The sequence below is a fragment of the Pipistrellus kuhlii genome, unplaced genomic scaffold (assembly GCF_014108245.1).
Source record: "Pipistrellus kuhlii isolate mPipKuh1 unplaced genomic scaffold, mPipKuh1.p scaffold_m20_p_38, whole genome shotgun sequence".
NCBI classification, from domain to species: domain Eukaryota; kingdom Metazoa; phylum Chordata; class Mammalia; order Chiroptera; family Vespertilionidae; genus Pipistrellus; species Pipistrellus kuhlii.
In genome coordinates this window covers 4640001-4666419 of record NW_023425538.1, presented here as the reverse complement: position 1 = coordinate 4666419, position 26419 = coordinate 4640001, and the positions used below count along the sequence as shown (strand labels likewise).

The 26419-nt window shown below is 38.5% G+C and overlaps 1 protein-coding gene across 1 annotated transcript in view; it reads left to right on the top strand.

Moving 5' to 3' along the window:
* SYTL5 (synaptotagmin like 5) overlaps positions 1-25842 on the top strand; it is a 258501-nt gene extending 232659 nt beyond the window's left edge. The window contains 6 exon segments of the mRNA XM_036408213.2: positions 2084-2183; positions 3752-3913; positions 14036-14144; positions 16494-16626; positions 24405-24613; positions 25661-25842. Of these exon segments, the coding sequence (XP_036264106.1) occupies positions 2084-2183; positions 3752-3913; positions 14036-14144; positions 16494-16626; positions 24405-24613; positions 25661-25803 (856 nt within the window). The 3' untranslated portion in view covers positions 25804-25842.
* The last annotated feature ends 577 nt before the right edge of the window (positions 25843-26419 follow it).

The following is a 26419-nucleotide window of genomic DNA, read 5'->3' as shown; positions in this document are numbered from 1 at the left end:
CTTATTCCTGGTTGCCCACCTTTAAATGTTTCAATGCTTAGGTTTCTCAGGCATGTGTCAGTGTTGAGCAGAGATTTCTTTTTGTTGAATTGTAGTTGGTTAACTTGTTGAAATTTTAGGAGGAGAAGACAAGGTTCACTATCATAAAATCATTCCTCTGATGTCACTTTTCAGAAGATTCTTAGCATTCTTCTGAAAGTTGTCATTTTCCTCCTAAGTCACACTTCTAAATATTCTCCAAAGTTCATCTGAAATGGTTTTGTCTAGGGGTACCTGATTAAGTTGCTATTACTCAAAATGACTTAGGACTGACATTTATTGTTTAGGCAGAGGCAGCTCTTTGAGATAAAAGGCTGACCCATTGGTATACTCTAGGATGTATGAGAGTTAATTTTTCTCAGAGGAATACTTCAGAGAAAATTATCAAGCTGTTAGCCCAATTGAACAAATCCAAAGGGCAATTTTGAAGCTCATGGTATTCCAGGAATCAGTCTGCAAGGGTAGGTGTGGGCCACAACATTTTGGAGGGGAGCTGGATATTAAAATGTGTCAGGGATTGCAAAGACCATTGTTGCATTTGATGACTCACTAGGAGGACCCACATGTAGTTATAATCAGCAAAGGAATGAGGTATATGTGATGAAGTTCTGAAGAAACCAGGCTTAAGCTTCCAAGTTCTCTCTTCCAGTGGAGTCACACAGGATACATTTAATTCCTCTAGCAACAGGTTGTGACACTGTGCAATGTTGTCAGCCAGGGAAGCCCATTTAGAGACTCAACTGGTCACATACAAAAATTGCCAATTTCCCAGAGTAAAAGCAGATACTCAGCATCAGCCATTGTTTTTACAGCTTAGTCACAGTAACTAAACTATATCTGTTCTGGGTCTGATAAGAATCTTTTTGAAAGCCAAGTTCCCAGATTCCAGCCAAGGACCAACCTTATAAACAGGCATTTCTAAGGATAACACACTCTCAGGCTAGCTATATGACCCCTTTTTTATATATTAGGTGATCTAGATTCAATAAACAACTCATTCAAGCTGTTTCCAAATATCTTTAGACAAATTAATGGAAACTGAATAACATCTGCCCACCTACTTCCTCAGTTCAATATCAGAAGTCTTCAGGCTAGCATGGAAATGGGTCATCTAAAGCCCCAGTACATGTGCTTCAGAACTTTGGTTGAATGTTGTACATCTTCTGCATTTCTGAGACTGTCATGATGCCACTGCTTCAAGAGTTTTCTGAGATAGTTCAACACAAGTTGTTGGGTGAATTGCTATTGTGACCTAGGTTGTTATTTTTTATTTCTTCCTTTTCACCATTCTTCTTTATTCGCCTATTACCATTGATTCCACTCATCAGAAGTCCTGACATGTGAATAGAGAAGAATATAGCCCATACTATTTTGTGAGACCACTAGTCATAATAATAGATTATATTTATTGTTAAGTTATATAATATGTCAGGTCCTTAAATGTATCAACTGACTTAATCCTCACAATTAACAATATCATAAATTAGATATTGTTGTTGTCCCAGTTTTACAGATGAGAAAACTGAGGCATGGAGATCATAAGTACAATCTTGAGTTTACCAAGACTAATGAAGCAGGGAGTGATTTAAACCCAATTAGTATGAGCCCAGAGCCCACACTCTTTAACACTTCTCTTATATTGAAGACCCAGAGTTGTCTTTAAGATAATCTGTTATATGGACTATATTCTTTTTGGTTCTGTCTTTGGTGTTTGTTTGTTTGTTATATTTTTATTGATTTCAGAGAGAAGAAGGAAGAGGGAGAAAGAAATAGAAACATTAATGACAAGAATTATTGATAGGCTGCCTCCTGCATGCCCCCTACTTGGGATTAAGCCTGCATCCTGGGCATATGCCCTAACCAGGAGTTAAACCACAAACTCCTGGTTTACGGGTCAACACTGAACCACTGAGCCATAGAGGCCAGGCTTACTCTTATATTTAGTGGCCAATTCTCTTTAGTATTTTTATTCACTGAAGTCTCTGAGTATTTTTTGCAAAGTAGATTTTTCCCAATAATTACTTTCATCTTTTATAATTTACAGTTATGTCAAGTCATACCTTCTTCCTGACAAGTCTAGAAATAATAAACGTAAGACCAAAATCAGAACAGGCATCAATCCAGAATTCAATGAAACACTAAAGGTAAGTAAATAGTCTCTTATGGTAAATCTTGTGATACTGTTCACAATTTCATTGGTTTAAAAGTAACTACAGAAAATTTTCACATATATTTTATAAAAGTAGAATTTGAATAAATTAATGTGATACTCTTGGCTTTCCTAACAGTTTTTATTGGAAAAGAAACAATGCAAACCACTCTTACTTTATTTATTTCTGTTGATGCTAAAGTTGAAGCTTAAGTAGAGAAGATCCAGTAAAATTACATCTGAGCTGGTGCATCTTGTCCAAAAATATATTTTAACCTTTGGAAAACTGTTTTTTTTTTCTTAGTTCCCCACAAAAGGAAGTTTGTAACTGACTTAGCATGTCACTTTGTATGCACTCATTGTTCTGGTAACACAAAATGAATATGTGCTGTTACTTATTAAGGTTTCAGAATTTGGCTTAATATAGGCATGTGATTAATGAACAGTGGAGATGCAGAGTTAGATTTGAGATATATGAGAGAAAGTGGCCGAAATAAGTTATGACTCAGGCCGCAATACTAGAAAAATTACTTTTCCCCATTGGCTTCCACGTAATAACACCATCTCTCACCCTGGACCAATCTAGACTGGTAAGAAAAATCATGGAGGCTAGAATGTAGAGGTTATTGCCAGTAACAGGAAAATTTGTTAATCTTGTGTACAGAGTGATGGATCTAATGTCAGGCATAACAGGAAGTTGTGAATGAGGGTATGTATCGTGAAGTCATGTGCAGAAGCAGGAGGCAATATCAAGGCAGATAAAAAATAAGAATAAATAAATATAGGGTTAATACAGTGACGAGCATAGATAGCAGAGCTGAGACCATAGAGAATAGATAAACAGAGTGACATGACAAATTCAGGAAGCATGAAGCTAAGATTAATCATATCAGGAATAGCAAGGAATCAGTATAAATGAAAATCCAAGATCAGTAATTAGTCAGTCTGAAGCATGTCCTATATGGTAGTTGAACAAAACAAGCAGAAGGTTTAAGGGTGTATGAACATGTGGCCCTGGATAACTTCTATGGAAAAGGAAAATCTACCTGAGCAATATTTTCTTTCTGTTCTTTCTATATTTACATTTACATTTTCATCTCTGCACTTAGGCTGGACTTTATGAAGTTTGTTGTTCATAAGTGTGTCTCACTGTTAGTACTTTTTTGATATGTGAGTTCTCATTATGAATAAAATAAGACAGAGAAGTTGAAGAATTGATATATTAAATTTTAAGCTTATAAAATGAATGCCAAAAATAATTAGGCAAATGAAAACTAGGTAAAACTGGAAATGGGAAAAACTACATCACCTAACACTTTTTTTATACAATATTTGAAGTTGATTGACTTCCCCCTAAATATATTTCAGTGCTAGGTCTAACACAAAATGAGCATATGGAATAGAACCTCAGTTGTAGTGGAAACAATGAAAAAAATTTTGGGGTTTGATTTGTTCAATTACTAAAAAATCTGATCTAAAATGTGGTGAAAATAAATTTCAACCTGTCCTGGAATTGGCCAGAGCCTCCCATGTGGAATGTGATTTTGTCAATCTCATTTGCAGTATACTATCAGCCATACCCAACTGGAAACAAGAACACTGCAGCTCTCAGTCTGGCATTATGATCGATTTGGACATAACAGCTTCCTTGGGGAGGTGGAGATTCCTTTTGACTCATGGAACTTTGAAAATCCAAGTGATGAGTGGTTTGTACTTCAACCCAAGGTAATAAATGCTTCCAGATTAGTTGAACAGTTATGCAATGAGTCAAGTTATGATCCACATTGATGTCTTCCAGTTTGCAAGGGATAATGTGAAAAAATTAGTACAGCTAATTTTAGAATAACATAATAAATGTATAATAAATATATTCTTTTGGAAATCTTTATTCAATACAGACTGACTATATAATGCAAACCACATAGTCATATATATTATTAATAGGTTTTACTAAAAATATATTCATCATTTGGAGGTCTCTATTGACAAACAGAATAAATACATGATATGATCTTATTAGAAAGAGAAAGCATTCATTTTCACATAAGTAAAAATAAATCCATAGATTAAGATCAGTGTCAAAACATTCTATCCCCCATTCTTCATAATTCAGACATAAGCAGGAGTTGTTTTACCTTGGCTCACATGAGGATGTGACCAATAGCTATGTTTCTGGTTTCCTACTTTCCTACTTTTGATATTTATAACCCAGGACTTGAGTAATAGTCAGGAAAATAATCTCAAATCTAGTTCTAGAAATTGATAATATATATTAATATGTTCTAAACTACTTTGTATTCACTCAGTGCAGCTTGAGTCTTTCTACATGTAGTCAAGAGTAAAGTGGAAAAAGATTATATTTACATAACCAAACATTTTTTCTTTATATAGAAAGACAAAAGAAAAAAAACAAAAAACATGATGGTAAAGATAATAGACTCAAATGAAAATTCCTGAGTTTAATCCTAGCAGCTTCATGATTCTCTGTGTGACCTTGGGCAAATTCCTTGACTTCCTTGGCATTCTCATTTGTGATATAATAATTGAACATAGTTTATAGGGATGCTGCAAGACTTGAATATGCATTTTATGTGATGCTTGCAGTATTGTGTCTGGCACATTGTAAAATCCCAATAAATGCTAGGTAATATCTATATTATATCACAGTTCCCTTATTGAAATTGACAGAAATCCCAACCCATACTGCTCAAAAAGTAAAAAAAAAATTGTTGGTCAGTGATTATCAAGAGTGGCTTGATCCAGATACTCAGGTCTCTTTTCTCTGTGTTGACTTAATTTTCAAATGCATACAGTGTTTGCCTTCTTCACTAGCTCCAGGTATGTTTCTTCTGGACACTACACAATTTCAAGCCTCCCATCCTAGCACCACACTGTCTAAGAGAAAAGGGAGTTCCTCCTCCTCCAATACTCTAACCAATATCCTCGGCTTGGTTCTCCTAATCCTAGATTATTTGTCCATCTTGAGATGACACTGTGGTCATAGAAATGAGCTACATTGACTCATTTAAGACAATCAGAACATACCCTGGTCCCAAAGGTGGTATTGCCCCAGAGGAAATCCAGGTATAGTAATACTAAAGGAATGATGAGTGGATGCTAGACAGGAAAAAGGAAAGTTTGGGTATCAACAATAACAAATCTTGATCATCATCAGTAGAAGCATTGTTCACATCTAATGGTTACAACAACCATTGTGAGCTAAGTATCATTATCTTTATTCTAATATATAAAAACCCTGGGTCCATCACATCTGCAACAACTGGGAGTGGCTACCCAGCACTGACTGCTATGGCTGCAGGCATGGTGGCCCAGCACTGACTGCTGAGGGGGCTGCAAATCAGGCATGTAAAGAGGTCTGAAGAGAGAAGCAGGATCTTATCTGTAGCCTCTGTGGCAGCTGTTGAACAGCACTTGACTCTCTTTTTGGCTGTGGACCTGGTTAGTAGCCGCACCCCCATTTCTCTCCAGGCCTCCACCAGGGCTGCTGATCAGCTCTGCCTTTCTAATCAGGCCCCGTTGACAGGCCCAGAGATGCTGACAGGCATAGAAACTGACCAATCAGAACCAAATCTGGGTCAACTGTGAGGAGCCAATGGCTGCTTAGGAGGTGTAGCTTTTGACACTGATTGGCATAAAAACCCACTAATCAAAACCAAATTGGCTGTCAGAAGAGGGAAGTTGGGGGTGAGATCAGGCTGGCAAGGGAGGGCAGTTGGGGCAACTAGGCCAGCAGGGGAGAACAGTTGAGGGGACCATGCCTGCAGGGGAGGTGGTTGGGGGCCATCAAGCCAGCAGGGGCATGGTTAGGGCGTGATCAGGCAGCCAGACAAGCAGGCAAGCAGTTAGGAGTCAGCAGTCCCAGATTGTGAGAGGGATGTCGGGTCTAAACCAGCAGTTGGACATCCCCCAAGGGGTCCCAGATTGGAGAGGGTGCAGGCTGGGCTGAGGGACACCCACCCCCCTGCACTAATTTCATGCACTGGGCCTCTAGTTGTTGTGTTTTTTTCTTGCTTAGAAAAAAACTTTATTATGTAATCTTTCTACAGCTCTTTGTTTTATATAAAGAGACTAAGACCCAGAAATTAAATATAACTTTCTAGTGGGATTTTATAAATGTTGGTCTCAAACATGGTGGAAATAACAAATGAAAAAATATATAGGAGGTATAATTTGGCTGTGGGTAAAATCAACAAAAATGTAATAAAAATATTTAAACATAAAATAACTCAAGCCCATGACTAACATAAATGTGATAGATATACAAAGTATAGTATTATAATAACAACAAATGAATCCACAATAGCATAACAGTCTTCTGACATTAATTATGGAAAATATTTGGTCATTATAGCTTTACATTTATTGTAATTGAATGAAATGACTCACCACAATATATAGCATTTAATGTGACCTAACAATCTCCTAACACTTCATTCCTTGTGTGTATGAGTAAACATCACAGAATCATAGTTAGAAAATGTCTAAGGCATCATATGATGCATGACATATGAAGGATGAATAACATGCATTTTAGTACATAAAATCAACTTTTCTACCATAAATTTAACTTTAAAGCATATTGGGGCTCTTTGGAAATCAGCTTAGAATATCCTCTGTGCGCAAGGAAAAACCTTCACATCACCATTGAGTTGGTTTCACTTTCTAATACCATAAGGGAGAAGCATCTCTCTGAGCCTGCTCAAGGCAGAAAAGTTCAGATTGTGTTTAATATCTGTTATACTCAGTTGGTTCTCTGCCAGATGTTTTTGGATTCCTTTCACTAAGTCTGATAAGATTTTTGCCTCCAACCACTTCCACTTGAAACTCTCTTTAGAAAACTGTCCTTGGGTTGCTGTGGCTTTTTCCACATGGGCAAAGAGCTAGAAGTTCTTTGGAGCTTATGGATCTACTGCAACAAGATAACTCTTAACCAACACCTGATAGTTGGGGTGGAGAAAGAGATCTGAAAACTCAATTCCCTTACTTAGTGTCATAAAAACTCGGAGGTGTTACTTGTATTCCAGAGTACTCCTGCTGGATCAGTCGGTGTCCCTGCCTGGATCCCTTCCTTCCCTGACCTGTTTCTCCCACCTTTCACTGGGTTATCCTGGGAATACTTTCTTAGTCACTTGTATAAGAATCCTAATCCCAGAGTTCACTTCTGGGGAACTCAATGTTAAATGCCACGAATCCATGTCATATTCCTCTGCCAAACTTCCTCTGAAACATGGAGGAAAGGCTGCAGGTTTGGATTTACTTAGCAATCATTACATCCAAAAATGAAAGAGGGTATCCATGCAAAAACCTGCTTGGTATGCTGTGTCTCACTTCGTTAGTGGCTCATCCTTAGGCTGAGCTGTGCTCTATGTGGTGGTTAATTATCAGAAGTGTCACTTCATTCTCAATCTCTTGGATCAGTCATTTTGATGCAGTTTGAGCAGCCCCGGAGACTTGATATTTCTTGTAGACTATCCAGCTGAAGAGGTAAAATGTGAGCTACAGGGACTAATTTATTTAGTAATAGAGGATCAGAATTAATAGCCCCCAAGATTTTGGAAATACAGATATGTTTTTGCAATGGGGATACTGGAAAGAGTCTCATTGACTTTATGTTAGTAGAAGCCCTTAACATTTACCTTTGTTTTTAGGTAGGTCTTACAGCACTAAGCCAGTCAGGGAGCTATTGCAGACCCAAAAAGAATTCAAGATACCAAAAATACTATAGTTTCACTGCATAATTTCCATTTTACTACATGACATGGAATTGCTTAGTAGCTATAACTCATTATGTTACTAAAAGGCAAGTTTAGGTAGTTAAACAAGAAGTGTTTGTTAGTATGAATTACCATTCATGTGTTCCCAGAAGCACTATTATAAACACAAGTATCTTTGAAAATCAATAGCCAATTTAAGTGGTTTTCCAAGGAAAATTTCTCTGTTCTGCCCTGTCTTTTGAAATAAAGGAGGATGTTGGTGCTCTTTCCATATCCCATTTTCATGCATACATTGCTGTCCATGACTTTCACTCCCACCAGCCAACACCTGTCAGTTTTTGTAGGCTGCTGGAGTGTTGTTGTTTTTTAAATTACTTTATTGATTAAGGTATCTCATATTTGTTCTCATCCCCCCATTCCCATTCCAAACCCCTCCCCACAAATATCCCCACACCCTGTTGTCCATGACCACTGGTTAGGCTCATATGTATGCACACAAGTGCTTTGGTTTATCTCTCTCCCTTAAGGGTGGAATGGGTTTGATCTTTGGGCATGGGAAGCCAGAAAAGCCTGGGTATTTAAGTCTCCTGGGGATTGAGGACAGAAGGAACAAACACTCTCACTCCTTTGCATCCTATAAGGCCAGCTCTGAGGTTCCCTGTCTTGTTTATAGATCTCCCTGTGGGATTGACCACAAGTTACTCTTCACGGAATTTGCCTGATATCACAACCTTCAGAGTCTCACTTCACTTTCTGATCCCACTTCCACACTACCCTTCCTAGTAAAGCACTCTAACATAAATTCATGTCTTAGGGTTTTCTGGGGAACCCAGAGTAGACACTATGCTTGCATCTTTCTTGCTACCATTTTCCTGTACACACACCTCTAACCATACTTGACATTATTTTACTTCTTATACATGTTCTACACAGCTCCCACTGTATTTTGCTCATACTTCTTTCTTGACCTGGACTAACCTCCTTTCCACTCTATCTTCATCTGACATAATCTCTCCTAACCCAATCTGGATTACTCTTTTTCTTCCCACAGTGGTTTACTTGTACTGAATTGGAGCAACTGTCATCATTTGTATGACATTGAGCTAGCAATCAGAAGTAAAAGTAGGTCAATTAATAAAGAAAGTCACATAACATACACATACAAACACACATCTCCAATATGTTTCTTAAATGTTTATCTTAACCTAAATAAATGTGCATTTGTTTTCAAGTCTTTTAATATATTAACAATTCATTTTATTTGAGCAGGATTTCAGTTATTAAAATTCTGTCATATCTTTCTAGCATAAATTCTACCCCTTGTGAATAATCATCAATGGTTTCTAATTTGAATTTATCCACAGGAAAACAAGAATTTAAGAATACTTTCAAAGTAAACCAAATATAAAATCTTTCTTAGTCATATTTGTTTTTGTTTTAATCTTTTATAGCTTTGAGCCCAAATATAATCCAATAGCTAATTTATTTTAAAATCTTTACTTTTTTTTAAAATTATTCAACTTAATTTTTATAGTAACATATAACTTTTTGTACTCTTTGGTTTATTATACAATTAGAACCATAAAGATACTTACCTGGTATAAAGTGCTTGAGAGACTAATGCAGATGATTCTTGATGAGCATGCAGTTAACTAATGGTGCAGACATGCATGGTCTTTGTAGAAAGGAGCCCACTTTTTATTGGAAATGGAGAGCATTAAATAAACTAATGAATCAGTTAAATGACAGAATGCCCAGCCAGGGTGGCTCAATGGTTGAGCATTGGCCTATGAACCAGGCGGTCACAGTTAAATTCATGGTCAGGGCACATGCCTGGGTTTTAGGCTCTATCCCCAGTAGAGGGTGTGCAGAATGCAGCTAACCAATTATTCTCTCTCATCATTGATGTTTCTATCTCCCTCTCCCTTCCTTTCTAAAATCAATAAAAATATGTTTTAAAAAATAAGGACAATGATAGAGCTTCTTTCTGTAGGTGTCCTGGATAGAATGAAAATTCATTGAAAGCAGGGTCTATGGCTTAGTATCCATCCAAAACCTGACAAAATGCCTTAAAAGAATTACTACAAGAAAGCATTTCATATTTGTTGGTTGAATGTAATTCTGCTACTTTTGTCTGAGAAGGAATTGCCTAGTGATATACAAGGATAGCATGGTGCCTTGGAATTCTCTTCCAAGAGTAAAAACAATACCCCTAAGCATTAAATATGTGCAGGGTGCAAGATGACTTCTCCCTCTTGACTTTCCTTTGTATGTGATTATGAAGCTATAGGACTTCATATTTATTGTTTCTTAATCTACACTAATAAAAGAGAAACATACAAACTGACCATCACTCCACTACGCCCACTAGCAAATCAGTGAGTATGCAATTTAACCCAACTAATATGGCAGCCGCCATGGAGCTGGAGCAAGCAGGAGGTTTGGGTTTCCCCTGGCGATGGAGGAAGCCAAGTTTCCCACCTGCCCTGCCAGCCCTGGCCTCTGCTCAAGGCTACAAAGATTCAATTATAGAATATAAATAAATCCCAGATACCTACTTCCAGCTGGCCCTGGCCTATGCTTGGGTCACAGGGGGGCTTGGCTGGCCTGCAAATCACTACAGGCCCCTGACACAAGCTGCCCTATGCCCCAAGGGAACCCCTACCTTGATCTGGGACACCCTTCAGGGCAAACCAGGTGGGCCCCACCCATGCACCAGGCCCCTACCTATCTAATAAAAATGTAATATGCAAATTTACTGTCACTCCAACACACAAGATGGCTGTCCCTATGTGGTCAAAGATGGCTGCCCCCATGTGGACACAAGATGCCAGCAGTGGAGAGCAGTTGGAAGGGACCAAGCCTGCAAGGGAGGGCAGTTGGGGGCAATGAAGCCTGCAGGGGAGGGCAATTAGGGGTGACCAGGCTGGCAGGGGAGGAAAGTTGGAGGGGACCAGACCAGCAAGGGATAGCAGTTAGGGGCAATGAGGCTGGCTGAGGAGGGCAGTTAGGGGTGACCTTGTTGGCAAGGGAGGGCAGTTGGGAGGGGACCAGGACTGCAGGGGAGGGAATTTTGGGGCATTCGGGCTGACAGGGGAGCAGTTAGGTATCAATCATCCTGGCAGGGGAGTGGTTACGGGGTGATCAGGCTGGCAGGCAGAAGCAGTTAGGGGCAATCAGGGAGGTAGGCAGACAAGCAGTTGAGAGCTAGCAGTCCTGGATTGTGAGAGGGAAGTCCGACTGGGATTGGGCCTAAACAGGCAGTCTGACATCCCTTAAGGGGGTTCAGATTGGAGAGGGTGCAGGCTGGGCTGAAGGACATTCCCCCCCCACACCCCTGGCATGAATTTTGTACACTAGTTTTATAACATTTGAAGACTCTATCTTATATAAATTCACCAGTATATTTTAAGCTAAAAACCAATGAAACGTTAAGAAATCCTAATAATACACTTTTTAAATATATATATATATATATTATTGATTTGAGAGAAAGAGTAAAGGGGAGAGAGTGAAAGAAATATTGATTGACTGACTCTTGCATGCCCCCACTGAGGATCAGGCCCACAACCTAGGCATGTGCCCTGACCAGCATTCGAACTAGTGACCTTTTGATTCATGGGTCAATGCTCAACTGTTGAGACATACTGGCCAGGCACCAGTAATCCATGTTTTGATCCCTACTAATACACTATATATTAGTATGTGACACCTGCACATATCACTGTTTTCTACCAACAAATTTTCCCACCCAAAGGTCTCAGCCAAAAGCAAATAGAGCCTATTCCCAGATGTACAAAAACTAACCTAAACCTTAGTGGTGTAAAACAATAATTTATTATTATCATTCATAATTCTATGGGGTAGCTGGACTCACCTAAGTGGTTCTCTTTTAGGGTCTATCATGTGGTCACAGCCAGATAGGAGAATAAGGCTGAAGTTATCTTAAAGATTGGCCAAGCTGGTCAAGTTGGCTGTGCCAAATTTGATGTTGGCTGCCAGCGAGGAACTCATCCCTGACAATAGGTGCATTTACATGTAGCTTGGGTCTCTATCATGAGTTTTTAGAGAGAACATACCAAGAATATCTATTCTAGGCAATAAAGTAGAAGCTGTTAATCTTAAGGCTCAGGCCCAAAAACTGACACATTGTCACTTCTGCTATCAGTCAAAGCAATTACAGAGCCCATTCAAATCCAAAAAGAAAGGACAAATACCCCACTTCTCATTACCTACAGTATCAAAAAAGTAGTGACCTTTTTAATCTGCCATAGTATCCATTATAATTTTCCATTTATGACTTTCTCATGAACTAAAATTAATTGAAACTTCAAAACAATAAGAGAAGTCCTTTACAAAGAACTTGTTCTAAAATAATCAGATTAAATATTAGATGGAGAGTTTGTTTCACCATGTAATCTCATTTTTCCCCTGGTAAGATGAATGATAAAATACTTAAATTATTTCCCACACTTAATAATTTTTATCATAATCAAGAGGAAAGACAAACAAGGATTTCTTTTGGTCTTTTCTTTCTTTCTTTTTTCCCCCTGAGGCTTGAAGAGTTTCTGGGTTTGCTGTTAATTTTTAGTTTTCTGAATTTTTTTCAGTCTGTATTCTCTCAGAAGAGAGTAGTGCTCAAACCCTTGGCTCAGTACTAAGAAGTCAGATTCCTTAATAAAGATTCTTAGAAAGTACATAACTTTTCTTAGACTAATTATCAAGAATTAAAGTTCAGTTGATTCAGTGGCAAGTCAGATACCTACAGAACATATGCTCTTGATTCACATTTTTTTAAATTTAAACTTTTGATTTTGGGATTACTATAGATCAACATGAATTTATAATAAGTAATACAGAGAGATCTTATATAGCCATTATCCAATTTCCCTCAATATCACAGTCAAGGTACTGACATTGATATAATCTACCAATTTTATTCAGATCTCCTCAATTTTCATTTGTGTCTGTGCTTATGTATTTATCAATATTTCTATGCCAGTTTATCACATGTGTAGCTTTGTATATCCACCACACAGCCAAGGTACATAACAGTTCCATCATCACAAAATCCCTCATGTTCTTTTATAATGACACCCACTTTCCTCCTACAACCATTAATCTGTTCTCTATATCTATTATTTTGTAATTTTAAAAATGTAATATAAATAAAATTATATAGTGTCTATCCTTTTGATACTGTGTTTTTGTAACTCGGCATAATTTTCTAGACATCTAAGTTGTGAATATCATTAGTCATTCCTTTTGACTTCTTAGTAGTAGTCTATGGTATATATATATATATATATATATATATATATATATATATATATATGTGTGTGTGTTAATTTAAACATCCACTTATTGAGGGTCTTCTAGGTAGTTTTCAGTGTGTTACTATAATAAATAAAGATGATACAACTATTTGTGTACTGGTTTTTATGTGCATATAATCTGTTATTTCTCTAGAATAAATGCAATTGCTAGGTTGTATGGCAGTTACATATTTATTCTTTTAAGAAACTGACAAACTATTTTCCAGATTGGCTACACCATTTTACATTTCTACCAGCAATGTCTTAGTGAATTAGTTTTTCCACACTGAATTTTGGTGATGTGAATTATGATTGGTGTCTGGTAGCCCAATGTGAATCAAGCATTACTGTGTACTTTCCCCTTATTAGTCACTTATAAAAGCCTTGAGACATCAAGGACAGACAGGAAGAAGTACCATATGAGGCTATCTTCAGTGATATCTTTATCCCTGCCTCATACCCCAAGCTATATGAATGTTCAGTGATGGTGCAGTTCTCAATGCATCAAAGGCACTCAGTATCTACGGTATTAACTGACCAAATATTGATATATGTTACACATCTCCTATCAAATTCTTTTTAATTTAATGTTAAAAGTTATATGTAAATGCCTTCTTAGAGTTTTCAGCCTCTTTTCTTATACTTAAGGCATTTCTTAAACCAGTAAGTGCTAACATAGTTGAATGGGAATGGATTGTCACATTTAAATCACCAAGTAAATGTTGTACAAACATGGGCTACAAAATAACAAAACAAACACTTTTACTTTTTCTTTTTTTATGTATCCCCTTGGCCAGATGGAATTATCTACTGACATTGGCCTTCAATACAGAGGAGAGCTGACAGTTGTTTTACGTTATATTCCCCCAGATGAATACCTGATGTTCCCACCAGGACAACTTCAAGGTAAAGTAAAAATAAATGCCTTTAATCAGAGCATACTGTTTTGGAAGTGTGAGAATAGGGATCAGAGATTATTTGGACTCTGTTACTTTTGCAGTGCACACATGAAATGTAAAGGTTTAGGTGTCACTAGCTTTTGAGGATAGTTGAGATGCACTATATATGGAGAAGGATGTGGGATTCTAAGTCCATACTTAGAAAACAGCCTTAATGGCAACATTTGTTTCTTTGAAGTCCAGGAGATATAGGATCTTCCCTAGGGAGAGGGTTGTCTCAGAGAGGGGAGGTATAGATAGCTGCTGTATGGATAAACGGCATTCACAGCTACCCAGCAAGTCTTGAGGAAGATACTGATCTAGAACACAGAATGTAAAGGAAAAATCCAGAGGGAGTCAACTTTTAAATCTCTTTTGCTTTTATCCTTCCATCAATTCCTATAAGGCAGTCTTCTCTATCCTTCCATTCACTATCACTCTCTTCATTGTGACCCTGTGTAAGTAACTTACTATATCTCAGCCTCAGTTTCCTTACTTCATAGGGACATTGCAAGAATTCAATAGGATCATTTATAAAACTGCTTAAAATTGTACAAAATAAAGGTGGTGGTGGTTATTATTCAGGTTGAGCACATTTCACAATAAAAACTAGGGCCCTTGTGCACGAATTCATGCACAGGTGAGGTTCCTCAGCCTGGCCGGTGATTGAGGTCTATCAGGGGGCTGGTCAGGGGGAGGGACGGTGGGAAATTAGCTGGCCAAGGGAAGGGGCTGTGGGAGGTTAGCCAGCCAGGGGGAGGGGCCACAGGAGTTTGGCCAGTGGGAGGAAGGGCTGCAAGAGGTTGGCCATCCAGGAGGAGGGGTCGTGGGAGGTTGGCTGGCAGAAGGAGGGGTTGCAGGAGGTTGGCCAGCCATCCCTTCAATTGGGGCCAATAGGGGGCAGCCAGCCAGAGGTGAGTGTTGGCTGGCCAACAGGGAGGCTGTGGGAGGTTGGCTGGCGGGAGGGAGGGGCCGTGGGAGGTTGGCTGTGGGAGTGCACTGACCATCAGGGGACAGCTCCTGCATTGAGTGTCTGTCCCCTGGTTGTCAGTGCATATCATAGTGATTGGTCTACCAGTGGCTCCGGTCATTCCGATCATTTGGTCATAACGGTCACTTAGGCATATATATGTATAAATGATGTAAAAAAAAATTGGCCCTACATGGAGACGGCAATTTACAAGATTAAAATTTCAAAGAAGAGAGTTATGGAAATTTCCCTTTCAGAGCCTTGATGCTTGTGTTTGGTTTTCGTTGTAGTTAATGTACAATGAGAGCAGGAATGTGGCCCAGGGAACTCTCAGGATCATTGCATTTTATTATTTTATAGTCTGTGAAAAGATAATTTGCAGTGGAGTACTTACAGTTTTAAATTTGTTTATTTTTCCCAACAAACACACACACAAAAAGACATATCTAGAAGGAATCCAATGGGATAAAAATAAATTAAATCAATACCTGGAAAAATACACAATAATATTAAGATAACTATTTCATATTTAAGTCTGAAATGTGAAATCTTTTGTTATTAATGTGAAACTTTAGCCTTGGAAAATTCAATATTTGTGATCACTGTGTCAAAATACAATCCACCTTAGCTTAAATAGTTGGAAAGTGATAGAGAACCTCAAATGAAATTTGCATCCAAAGATCACATATCTTTCTGGGGGATTTCCTCACAAACCCCAGAAGGCCTTATCATAAAATTTATTCCCCCCAAGCATTATTGAGATATAATTGATAAAAATACTGTCTGATCTCACTTATATGTGAAATCTCAAAAATGTCAAAGTCATAGGAGCAGAATGTAAAGCAGTGGTAACATGGGGCTGGGGCAAGGGGAGAATGAGTAGAAGTTACTCAAAGGGTACAAACTTTCACTTTGGAGCAGAATAAGTTCTGGAGATCTAATGTACAGCATGGTGACTATAGCTAATGATGATATATTATATATTTGAAATTGGCTAAAAGAATAAATCAAGTGTTCTCACCAAACCTAATTAAAAAGATAAGTATGTGTTAACACCTGATTCAATCAGCAAATGAAGTAACTCTTTGTACTTTTTTAGTAAATTTTTAAATAGAACTCATGATCTATCTCCCTCCTCCTCCCCCCCTCCTCCTCCCCCTTCTCCCCTCCTCTTCCTCCTCCTCCTCCTCTTCTTCCTCCTCCTCCTCCTCTTCTTCTTCTTCTTCTTCTTCTTCTTCTTCTTCTTCTTCTTCTTCTTCTTCTTCTTCTTCTTCTTTCCCTCCCTCTCTCTCTCTCTCTCTCTCTCTCTCTCTCTCTCTCTCTCTCTCATTTTGATAGCTCACACAGGAAAGAAGGCCTTTAAAATTGGAAAGAAGAAACCACCTGTACTCTCTGGAGGAATACTAGAAGTGTTCATCAAAGAGGCAAAGAATTTGACAGTGGTGAAGTCAGGAGGCACTGCAGATAGCTTTGTGAAGGGGTAATTTTGTTTAGGTCATTTTAGATGATACCTCCTGGGAAATGAAATTATCTGTGATAATTTCAGTGCTGATAGCTTCTTCTTATTTGAAATGTACTAGGAAAGAGTTACCCTGGAATGCTGACTCTTCCATATAAAGCTACACGAGTATAGAGGGAATTACAGTTTTTACCTTTCAGCCTGCTTCCAGAATATTTCAGGAATTCCCATCACTTTTACCTTCATGACTGGCAAATTTTCATGTGCAATTTATTTTTTGAAGGAGGCGAAAATATGATTAATATATTTTAATGTAATTCTATGTTTAATATAATTTTATTGTGATTTATTATCATTTTGTGCTGGAAATATGTAACAAAAAGAAAAATATTAGATACTTGGGTTTTGCTCCCTTGTAGAAAATAATAAGACCTTCTCAGAGCATCCTCCCCAGAGATACCCACTGGATAGTGCTCTGGAGAAGGTCTGTGACTGCCTGTTAAAAATTTGTGCTCACTTTATGGAGCACAAGAGAGTTTCTTGAGGGAATACAAGCCCTTTAAATGGACAGTCTTGTCAATTCTAAGCAACCCAAACAATGAATATATCTTGATTTTTATATGAGATTTTCTCCTATAATTAGAATAACTAGAATCAGAAGGCTATTTTTAATTCATTCAAACAAACATATATGCACATGTACCAAGAAGTAAGTACTACAATATCAGAAATAAGATATAATCCTTGATTTAATGGAGTAGCATAAAATACATGAGGCCAAACAGATTCCCATGAGGTTAATTCTTTAAGTAAATGGTAGTATTATTCCTCTCCTCAATTCTTCTTTGAAAAATATAATTTTTCCTACAAGGAAATGAGGGAAACCTTTACCTTCACATGCTCCAATTTTTATAAGAAAAATAAAAAGTAAAGTAATAGAACATGATGGCTGGCAGGATGGGAGTGAGGGCAAAAGTAATAGTAAGGGAGTAAGAGGGGGATGTGTGGATGTGCACAGTGTTTGTGTTTGTGAGGGACAGTTAGATTTCACAAGAGTCTTGGGGGCTGGCAGATCATACTCTCCTTGACAAACAGCCCCCGTTAGTGCCACAGGCACTTTCTTGGAGGGCATGGGGATGGCATGGAAACCATGCCATCTTGAAGGGGGAGAGCAGGGGTGGCTAGGTGTATAGATTCACCATCAACCAGACTGACATTGGACACAACCCTAGACCCACCGCACCTGCACAGTGAGCAGCACACCAGTGGGAACTATAAAGGGACTCCCTCCACAGGCTCTGGGGACTGTCCCCCCCACACACACACAGTGAGCTGCACACCACTCCTACTGTGAGTTCTAAGATTCACCACAGTTATTCACAGAGTCATTGGACACCCTGGTGCAGGCTCCAAGACTGTACAGTGAGTTGCATGCCAGTGGAACCTTGTAGGTGACTCTGGGAGCTGAACCCTGAGCACATCCACAGCAGCTTTCATGGCAAAGTTGGGGTGAGCCACATAGTCAGTCAACCTGTGATGAGACTCCATCCAAAAATGGGACAATAACATTCAAGACACAACTACATCAGGAGAATCCAAGTAACTCAAGTAAGGGGCTTTCCTAGAACACCCAGCTCAAGAGATAGAGACTCCACCACTGGGTCCCACAAAACACCTACTACATAAGACTACCTCCAAAAAAGCTGGGTGACATAGCAGTTTGATCTAAGACAAGGAAACAAATACAAAGGAACAGCAAAAAAGTGGGGATACAAATAAACAATCCACAAAGGAAAGACATAAGAAGGAATCATGAGAAAAGGAACTAAATTAAATGGAGGCAAATAATTAGTGATATAAAGAATTCAAAGTAATGGTTGTAACGATGCTAAATCACCTGTCTGAGAATTACAAGCAACTCAATGAGAATTATAAGGAGCTGAATGAGAAACAAAAACAAAATGGAGAAGAATAAAGGGGAAATGAAGAATGACATAGCTGCAATAAAGGACATCCTGGAAGGTTTCATTAGTAGACTATATGAAGCTGAGGAATAAATCAATGAGTTAGAAGACAGGGTAGGAAAAAAACAACACCCAGTCAGAGCAGCAATTGGCAAAAAAATTTAAAAAGCAGGAGGATATAAAAAACTTATACAACCCAAGAAATGGGAAACAAACAATCCAATTAAAAAAAATTGGCAAAGGACCTAAATAGACACTTCTCCAAAGTGGATATACAGATGTCTAAGAGACATATGAAAAAATGCTCAAAGTCACCGATCATCAGAGATGCAAATTAAAATTACAATGAGGCATCACCTCACACCTTTCAGAATGGCTACCATCAACAATGACAAGTGTTGGCAAGAATGTGGGGAAAAGGAGACCCTAGTTCACTGCTGGTGGAAAAGCAGACTGGTGCTGCCATTACAGAAAACAGTCTGGAGTTCCCTCAAAAAATTAAATACAGAACTGTCATTTAACCCAGTGATCCCACTTCTAGAAATATATTCTAAGAAACCCAAAACACCATTCAGAAAGAATGGATGCACCCCTATGTATCAAGTATCATATGATCTCACTGAGATGTGGAATCTAATGAACAAAATAAACTGATGAATGGAGTGGATCCAAAGACATGGAAACATGGAACAGAGGGCAGAATCTTGGAGGGAAGGTGGGGGAGGGTGGGTGGGAGGTAATCAACCAAAGACCTTTTATATATATATGCATAACCCATGGACACAGACAGTAGGGTGGTGAAAGCCTGGGATAAGGGATGGTAGCAGACTGAGAGGCATCAATGGGGGAAAAATGGGACATATGTAATACTTTCAACAATAAATATTTTAAATAATAATAATAAAAAGAAGGAGGAGAATTTAAGGCAGCTTTGGGACAACATCAAACAAAGCAACATCTGCACAATAGGGGTCTCAGAAGGAGAAGAAGCTGAGCAAGGAATAGAAAAACTGTTTTAAGAAATAATGACATAATTTCCCTGACTTTGGGAAGAAAAATTCACACAAGACCGGGAAGCACTGAGAGTCTCAAACGTAAGTACAATATAATGAACAACATAAACTGATGAACAAAATACATCCAGAGGCATAGAAGAATTGAACAGACTGTCAAGCCTCAGGGGCAAGGAAGGGGAGGGTTGGTGGGTGGGTAGAGATCAACCAATTGACTTGTATGCATATATGCAGAACCCATGGACACAGATAATAGGGTGTTGAAGGCCTACTGTAGGGGGCGGGAGCAGGCTAGGAGAGGCCAATGGGTTATGCATATATGTTGAGACATAATACTCTCAACAATAAATATTTTAAAAGTAAATTTAAAAATTAGACAAATAATGAGAAGCATATGTCTGATGAGTGTGTGCACCTGAATCCTGGTCATACACTGATTCTCATATTAGTGAGATACTTTATTTGGATCCTGATGTTGCAATTTGCCCCACCAGCACTACCATCCAATTCAGGGTTCTTTCTTCTAACTGCCTGATGGGATGAGGAGATGACTCCCTGCTTATGCCTCATTGTGGCCTTGTAGGGATGACTTAACATCGCCTAAAATTGTTGTTACTTTATTCTGTTGAGCATTTATTAAGCAGATATAACAAAGAACATATATAAATTTTTAAAAGATAGTAACTTTCTAGTAAATTCTCTCTCTAATTACATTTCAACATTGAGATGATTTTAAAGCAGGGTTGCAGAATGTCCAGCCTCTGAAATCATTTGTTCTGGCCATGCCAAGGCATTAGGGTTGAGTTAATTAAATGATTGACCAAATATAGCAGGCTAATGTTTAAGTTGATAATTTTGTTTGGCCTGCAAATGCTGTTATAAATATCCAAATGGACCTTGGCAGAAAAAAGATTTCCACACCTGTTTTAAAGGGACTTCAGGTGTGTTTTTTTTAAGAGCCTGAAAGAGCAAGAATAGACCCTTCTGTAAAATTAACCATTATAAAATATTAGTTAGTATTAGCTCTATGTATGAGCCATCATAATAGTGGCTTATACACAACATGTTTATTTATCTTTCATGTAAACAAAGATTAAAGATAAGAGACCTAGGGCAGGTGTGGAAGCATCATGATAGTCAACAACCTAGGTTTCTTCTTTGTTGTTATGGTGTCTACTTTATGTAACAAGGCAGCCAAATTCTATCTGGCAAGACACTTCCCAGAAGTTTCATACAAAACTACTTCTTGTATCCTATTAGCTAGAACTTAGTCACATAACTGTATTAGCTGCATGGGTGGCTGGGAAATGTAGTGTTTACACTGAGCAATCTTGTGCCTAACTAAAATAAATAAAGACTTTTTAAGAGAAGAATAAGGAAAGAATGAATATCAAGAAATAGTCTCTGCTTGATATGTGAAATCAAATCTTAAGTATAGCAATGTATCTTCTTTTGTAGTCATTTGTTTTGTGTGTTTTTTTCATATTTGTTTGATATACTAATTCCATACCCATATGCCTTCTATCCTAAAGCCTGCTCCCTGATTCATTAGGTACCTAGACCCTCATTTTCTATCATGGTCAAACAGTGTTTTCACATATTTGAGAAGAGATTCCAGGAAACACCAGTAATAGGAGAGAAAATGGCACAGGGAAGCTAGTAAAAATATGTTAGTAGGCTGTTTACTACCATGGGCAATTGGGCCTCAATTTCACTTGGGAAAGCAACAAGTAACTCTGAATGAACCTTGGGATTGTACCTTAAAGAAAAAGGTAAGCTGTTGGGACTTGTTCACTAATTTCCAAAACTTATTGAGGGTTGTTTCCAGAGACATTAAATCCTTAATAATCCCAGGATTCCCTGTACCTAAGCTGAGCCAGCTCACACCAGAGAAAGTCCTTACCTGGAAAAGCCATGAGACACACACTCCTGAGGTGAGGACTGCTCATCCTGGCTTCGAGTCAACTCATAAGTGGGCCAAATAGATAGGAGATAGCACATTAAACAGTGTCTACTACAGGAGTTATTTACATTTCAGGATGAAGGAAGGACCAAAATAGGATTAGAATAGTGAGTGGCAGGAACCAAGATGGCAGCATAGGTAAACACCAGTATATACATCCTTGCATAAACACATAAAATTAAAACTAAAATTCAGAACAATCATTATTCTGAAATCTGGCAGAATGGAAGTCCTAGAACTAGTGAATTAAAGAAGAAAGCACATTAAAACTGGTAGGAGGTGTGGAGGAGTGGAATTGGCTTGTCCAACACCCACAGGGGGCATCTTTTTTAATTGATAGGGATATCTTGGCTGGAGAGCAAAGGGTTCCAGCCCAAACCAGGCCCTAATCCAGGGTTCCATTGCCAGGAAGAGAGATGCCCATAACTTCAGGCTGTAAAAACCAGTGGGAATTGTGGCTGAGTGGCATGGAGGCTGCTGGAATCCCACGAAGTTCCTCTTAAAAGGCCTATGAATAGAATACTCAGACTCACTCCCACTGAGTTATAGCACTGGAGAAGCAGTATTAAGGGATCCAAGGACATATGAGGAGGAACTAAATTGTATGGCATCAGGACAAGAACTCAGGGATATTGTTCTCTCAGACAAAAGAGCTATGACCTCCTCCCTACAGAGCTGAATGGCAGGTGCCACATCTGAGTCTCCATAAACTTGACCCACACTGTTCATTCCACCCTGGTGATTTCCTGAATTGTTTGCAGTGTCTTTTTCATATGAAAAAGAATTTCCTAAAATCTCTCAAGCAAGTAGCAGCTGGACTCATACCTCTAATAAGTGGGCCAAGGCCCAGCACTAGCAGCAGCTTGCCAAGGCTCACAGCTTGATCTCTGCTTGGAAACTCTAAGCCCAATACAAGTAGAGCCATCTGCACATGACTCTGTAGTGCATACTGGGTGGCCCCAGGCAGGCACATACAGTGAATGACTTTGTACCTCACAGGGGGCCCCAGAGCCAGTGAACCCAGTGAACAGCTTCAGACCATGCCAGATTACTACCACATCTATGAGTGATACACTCAAGGGGTGGACTTGGTGAGCACCAAAAACCCCAGTAAAGCAAGTCCAGCAGCTCTTCCACTGTAGTGACAGCTGGTCCTCCCAGTGAAGCTAACAGCAATCAAGGCTCAACTACAACAAGGTTTTGCACACAGCCCTCACAGGATCACCTAGAGTGCCCAGCTTAGGTGATTGGGGAGGCTGAGACTCTGGGCTCTACAGGACACCTACTACCAATTCCAGGAGACATAGCTTCTCTACATAATATACAGAAACAAACACAGGAAAGCAGTCAAAATACCAAGACAAAGAGACATGTCACAAATTAAAGATCAGAAGAAATCTCCAGAAACAGAAATAAATGCAATGGAAGCAAGCAAACTACTATGGTAGATACACAGTTCAAAATAATGGTTATAATGATGTTCAAGGAACTCATTGAGAATTTCAAGGAAATTAGTGAGAACATGAAAGACATGTAAAAGGACCAGTTAGAAATGAAGGATAAACTAACTGAAATGAAGAATAAATTTATAGGGATTCAAATAGTAGAGTAGAGGATGCTGAGAATCAAATCATCAATTTGGAATATGAGAAAGCAAAAAACACCCAACCAGAGAGCAAAAAACAAAAAAGAATCCAAAAATATGACAATAGTGTAAGGAGCCTCTGGGACAACTTCAAGCAAATCAACATTCCCATTGTGGGGTGCCAGAGGAGAAGAGAGCGAGTAAGAAATTGAAAACCTGTTTAAAGAAATAATGACAGAAAACTTCCCCTACCTGGTGAAAGAAATAGACATACAAGTCCAGGAATAGCAGAGTACCAAACAAGAGAAACCCAAAGAGGCCCACTCCAAGACACATCATAATTAAAATGTCAAAGGTTAAAGACAAAGAGAGAATCATAAAAGCAGCATGAGAAAAGCAGTTAGTTACCTAAAAGGGAGAACTGGTATGACTATCAACTGATTTCTCTACAAAAACTTTTTAGGCCAGAAGGGACTGGCAAAAAATATTCAAAATGATTAAAAGCAAGGACTTACAACCAAGATTACTCTACCCAGCAAAGCTATCATTTAGAATTGAAGGATATATAGGGAGCTTTACAGACAAGAAAAAGCTAAAGGAGTTCATCATCACCAAATAAGTATTACATGAAATGTTAAAGGGTCTTCTTGAAAAGGAAGTAGAAGAAAAAAAAAAAAACAGATCACAAATATGAACAATAAAATGTTAACAAATACAACAATTTAACTTAAAAATCAAAATGAACAAACAAGAAATCTAATGAACTAAAAATGATGAATAAAATAGAATCAAAGGCATGGAAACATGGAACAGACTGACAAATCTCATAGGGAATGGGGGAGGAAAGTTATGAACAGATTAACCAAAGAAAATGGGATGATGAAGTCCTTGGGAGGGATGGGATCTGGATGGAAGAGGGCAATGGGGTGAAAAAAGGGGGACATCTGTAATACTTTCATCAGTAAAGATTAAATAAATAAAATTTTAAAAGAAAAAATATTACATTTTTCCTTTTCTCCCAACTATCCTAATAAAAAAGAAAAGTGACTGTGGGCTCCTATTGCTCCACCTAAAAGAAATAATAAATCATCCCACTAAGTAAATCCAAATTTAGGTATATAAGAATCTGGGAGAGAAAATCTAATACACATATCACACTTACACACACACACACACACACACACACACACACTAGGAATTATGGGAAATTGAAATGATTATTCAGTTATGCCATTTTCTGCTTACTTTCTCACTGACTGCATTTTTTTCTGTAGCTACCTGTTCCCTGATGATAGAAAAGTCACCAAGCATAAAACTCTGGTAATAAAAAGGAGTGTTAACCCTCAGTGGAATCATACTTTCATGTTCAGTGGCCTGCATCCCCAGGATATAAAGAATGTTTGCCTAGAACTTACCATCTGGGACAAGGAGGCTTTTTCCAGCAACATGTTTCTTGGAGGAGTTCGTTTGAATTCTGGAAGTGGTAAGGAACTTGGGGACTCTGATTTGGTCTGTGACTCTGCATAGTGTTTGGGAGTGGTTCCTAAAGGTTTGATATGTAGAAGGAATATATGTAATTTCAGCGTAGCTGAGTCCTGAAATTTCCACAAATGTCCCATGCCTTTAGCCAATGATCTGTTCATTTTAAAAATAAATATATTACTACACAACTTTATATCCTTCAACTAGAAGTTTGGGATGAATAATTTTTATTTTCATTATTTTCACAAAATATCATTTACACTTTAGTCTAAGTGAATTTCAACTGCTTTTTTGGGTCTTACTTCAGGTTTTTCCCAGGAGAGGATCACCAGACAACACAGGCTCTGATAGGGGAGAGGATGTCCAAGATCAACTTTACTTCATCCTCTTCTCATCCCTGTCCAGAATTTGCAGCCATTACTCACACTAGTTAAAACAAAAAAAATTTTCCCTGAAAACAAACATCTGATGTTTTGCAAACAGACCATTGAAACACACCACTGGTACCACAAGACACAACTATAACAGAGAGAATAATAGGGGAAATTAAAGTAGTGAGGCACAAGCAGACCAGGCATACATGTTCTTCATGCACCCTGGTCAACATTCCTGTTAAGAATAATTCCCCCCCTCTGATGCTCTACTTATTATAGATTAAGGATAGACTAGAATATCTATACCACTAAAGTGAAAACTCCCCAGGTCAAAGAACTGGATATGTTAGGAAGAAAGAGCACCAGAGCCCAGTTCAGCCTTTTATTCTGTCATGTTAACTCAATCCAGATGAACTAGCTCTCTGCAAACTATCGAAGTGGGGAAGAAAGAAGCTATGAGTGCCCTCTGGTTGATTTTCATCATCTAGGCAGGAGACAGTAGTGCAGGCTACAAAAGCTGTATTTCATTCTACCACTCACTAGATATAGTTAATGAGAACAAATCAGTGAAATGCTCTGTTATCAAAAGCCCCCCTCAGAGGTCAATAAATGTCTTTCAGAAGACCAAAATATTTAATCTATGAAGAGTAATATTTTCTATTCCCATTTTTAAGGTATGAGTCATGGGAAGACTGTGGATTGGATGGACTCACGGGGGGAAGAACAACGCCTTTGGCAGAAGATGACTGACAATCCTGGGACTCCTGTAGAGGGTATACTCATGCTTCGTTCCAGTATGGGGAAGCGTCAGCTCTGAAGGTACCATTCTCTAAAATGAGACATTCTGGGACTGTTTGGCCGTAGCAGGATTGGGTCCTAGGCTTTCTCTTCCCTGGCATTTCTCACTTGAGGGCATTAGGACATGATAGGAGAGATGTCAGTGTGATGAACATTTAGGCAACCTTTAAGACATAAAGAGCCACTTGGACCTGTTTTCGAAGGAAAAAAAACCAAAAAAAAAACAAACCTGGGAGCTGCAAAACCATTGCGACATTTAAAACAAATATAACACTGAATATATTGTCTCTTACCTTAATGCTATATACCGGATTGTGCAGAAAAAGGATTTTTTCACTTAACAAAAAGAGCCGCATGCGGCTTTGGAGCTGCAGGTTGCCGACACCCGATTTAGGGTCTTGCTGAAAATCAATAAAAGCATGTACCACTATATGACAATAGTCCATGGATATCTTAATTGGATGATAGAAAATGTGTCACATTATTCTGTCAACAAGCAAATTGTGTAATGGTGATAGGTTTTAAACCATAAAGGAAATGGTTGGTGCAAGCATATTTGACACTATAGTTGAGGTTGGAAATCCCACACTTTTTCTAGTTATTAGTTACTTTAGGTTTCCTCAAAGGTTTGAGAG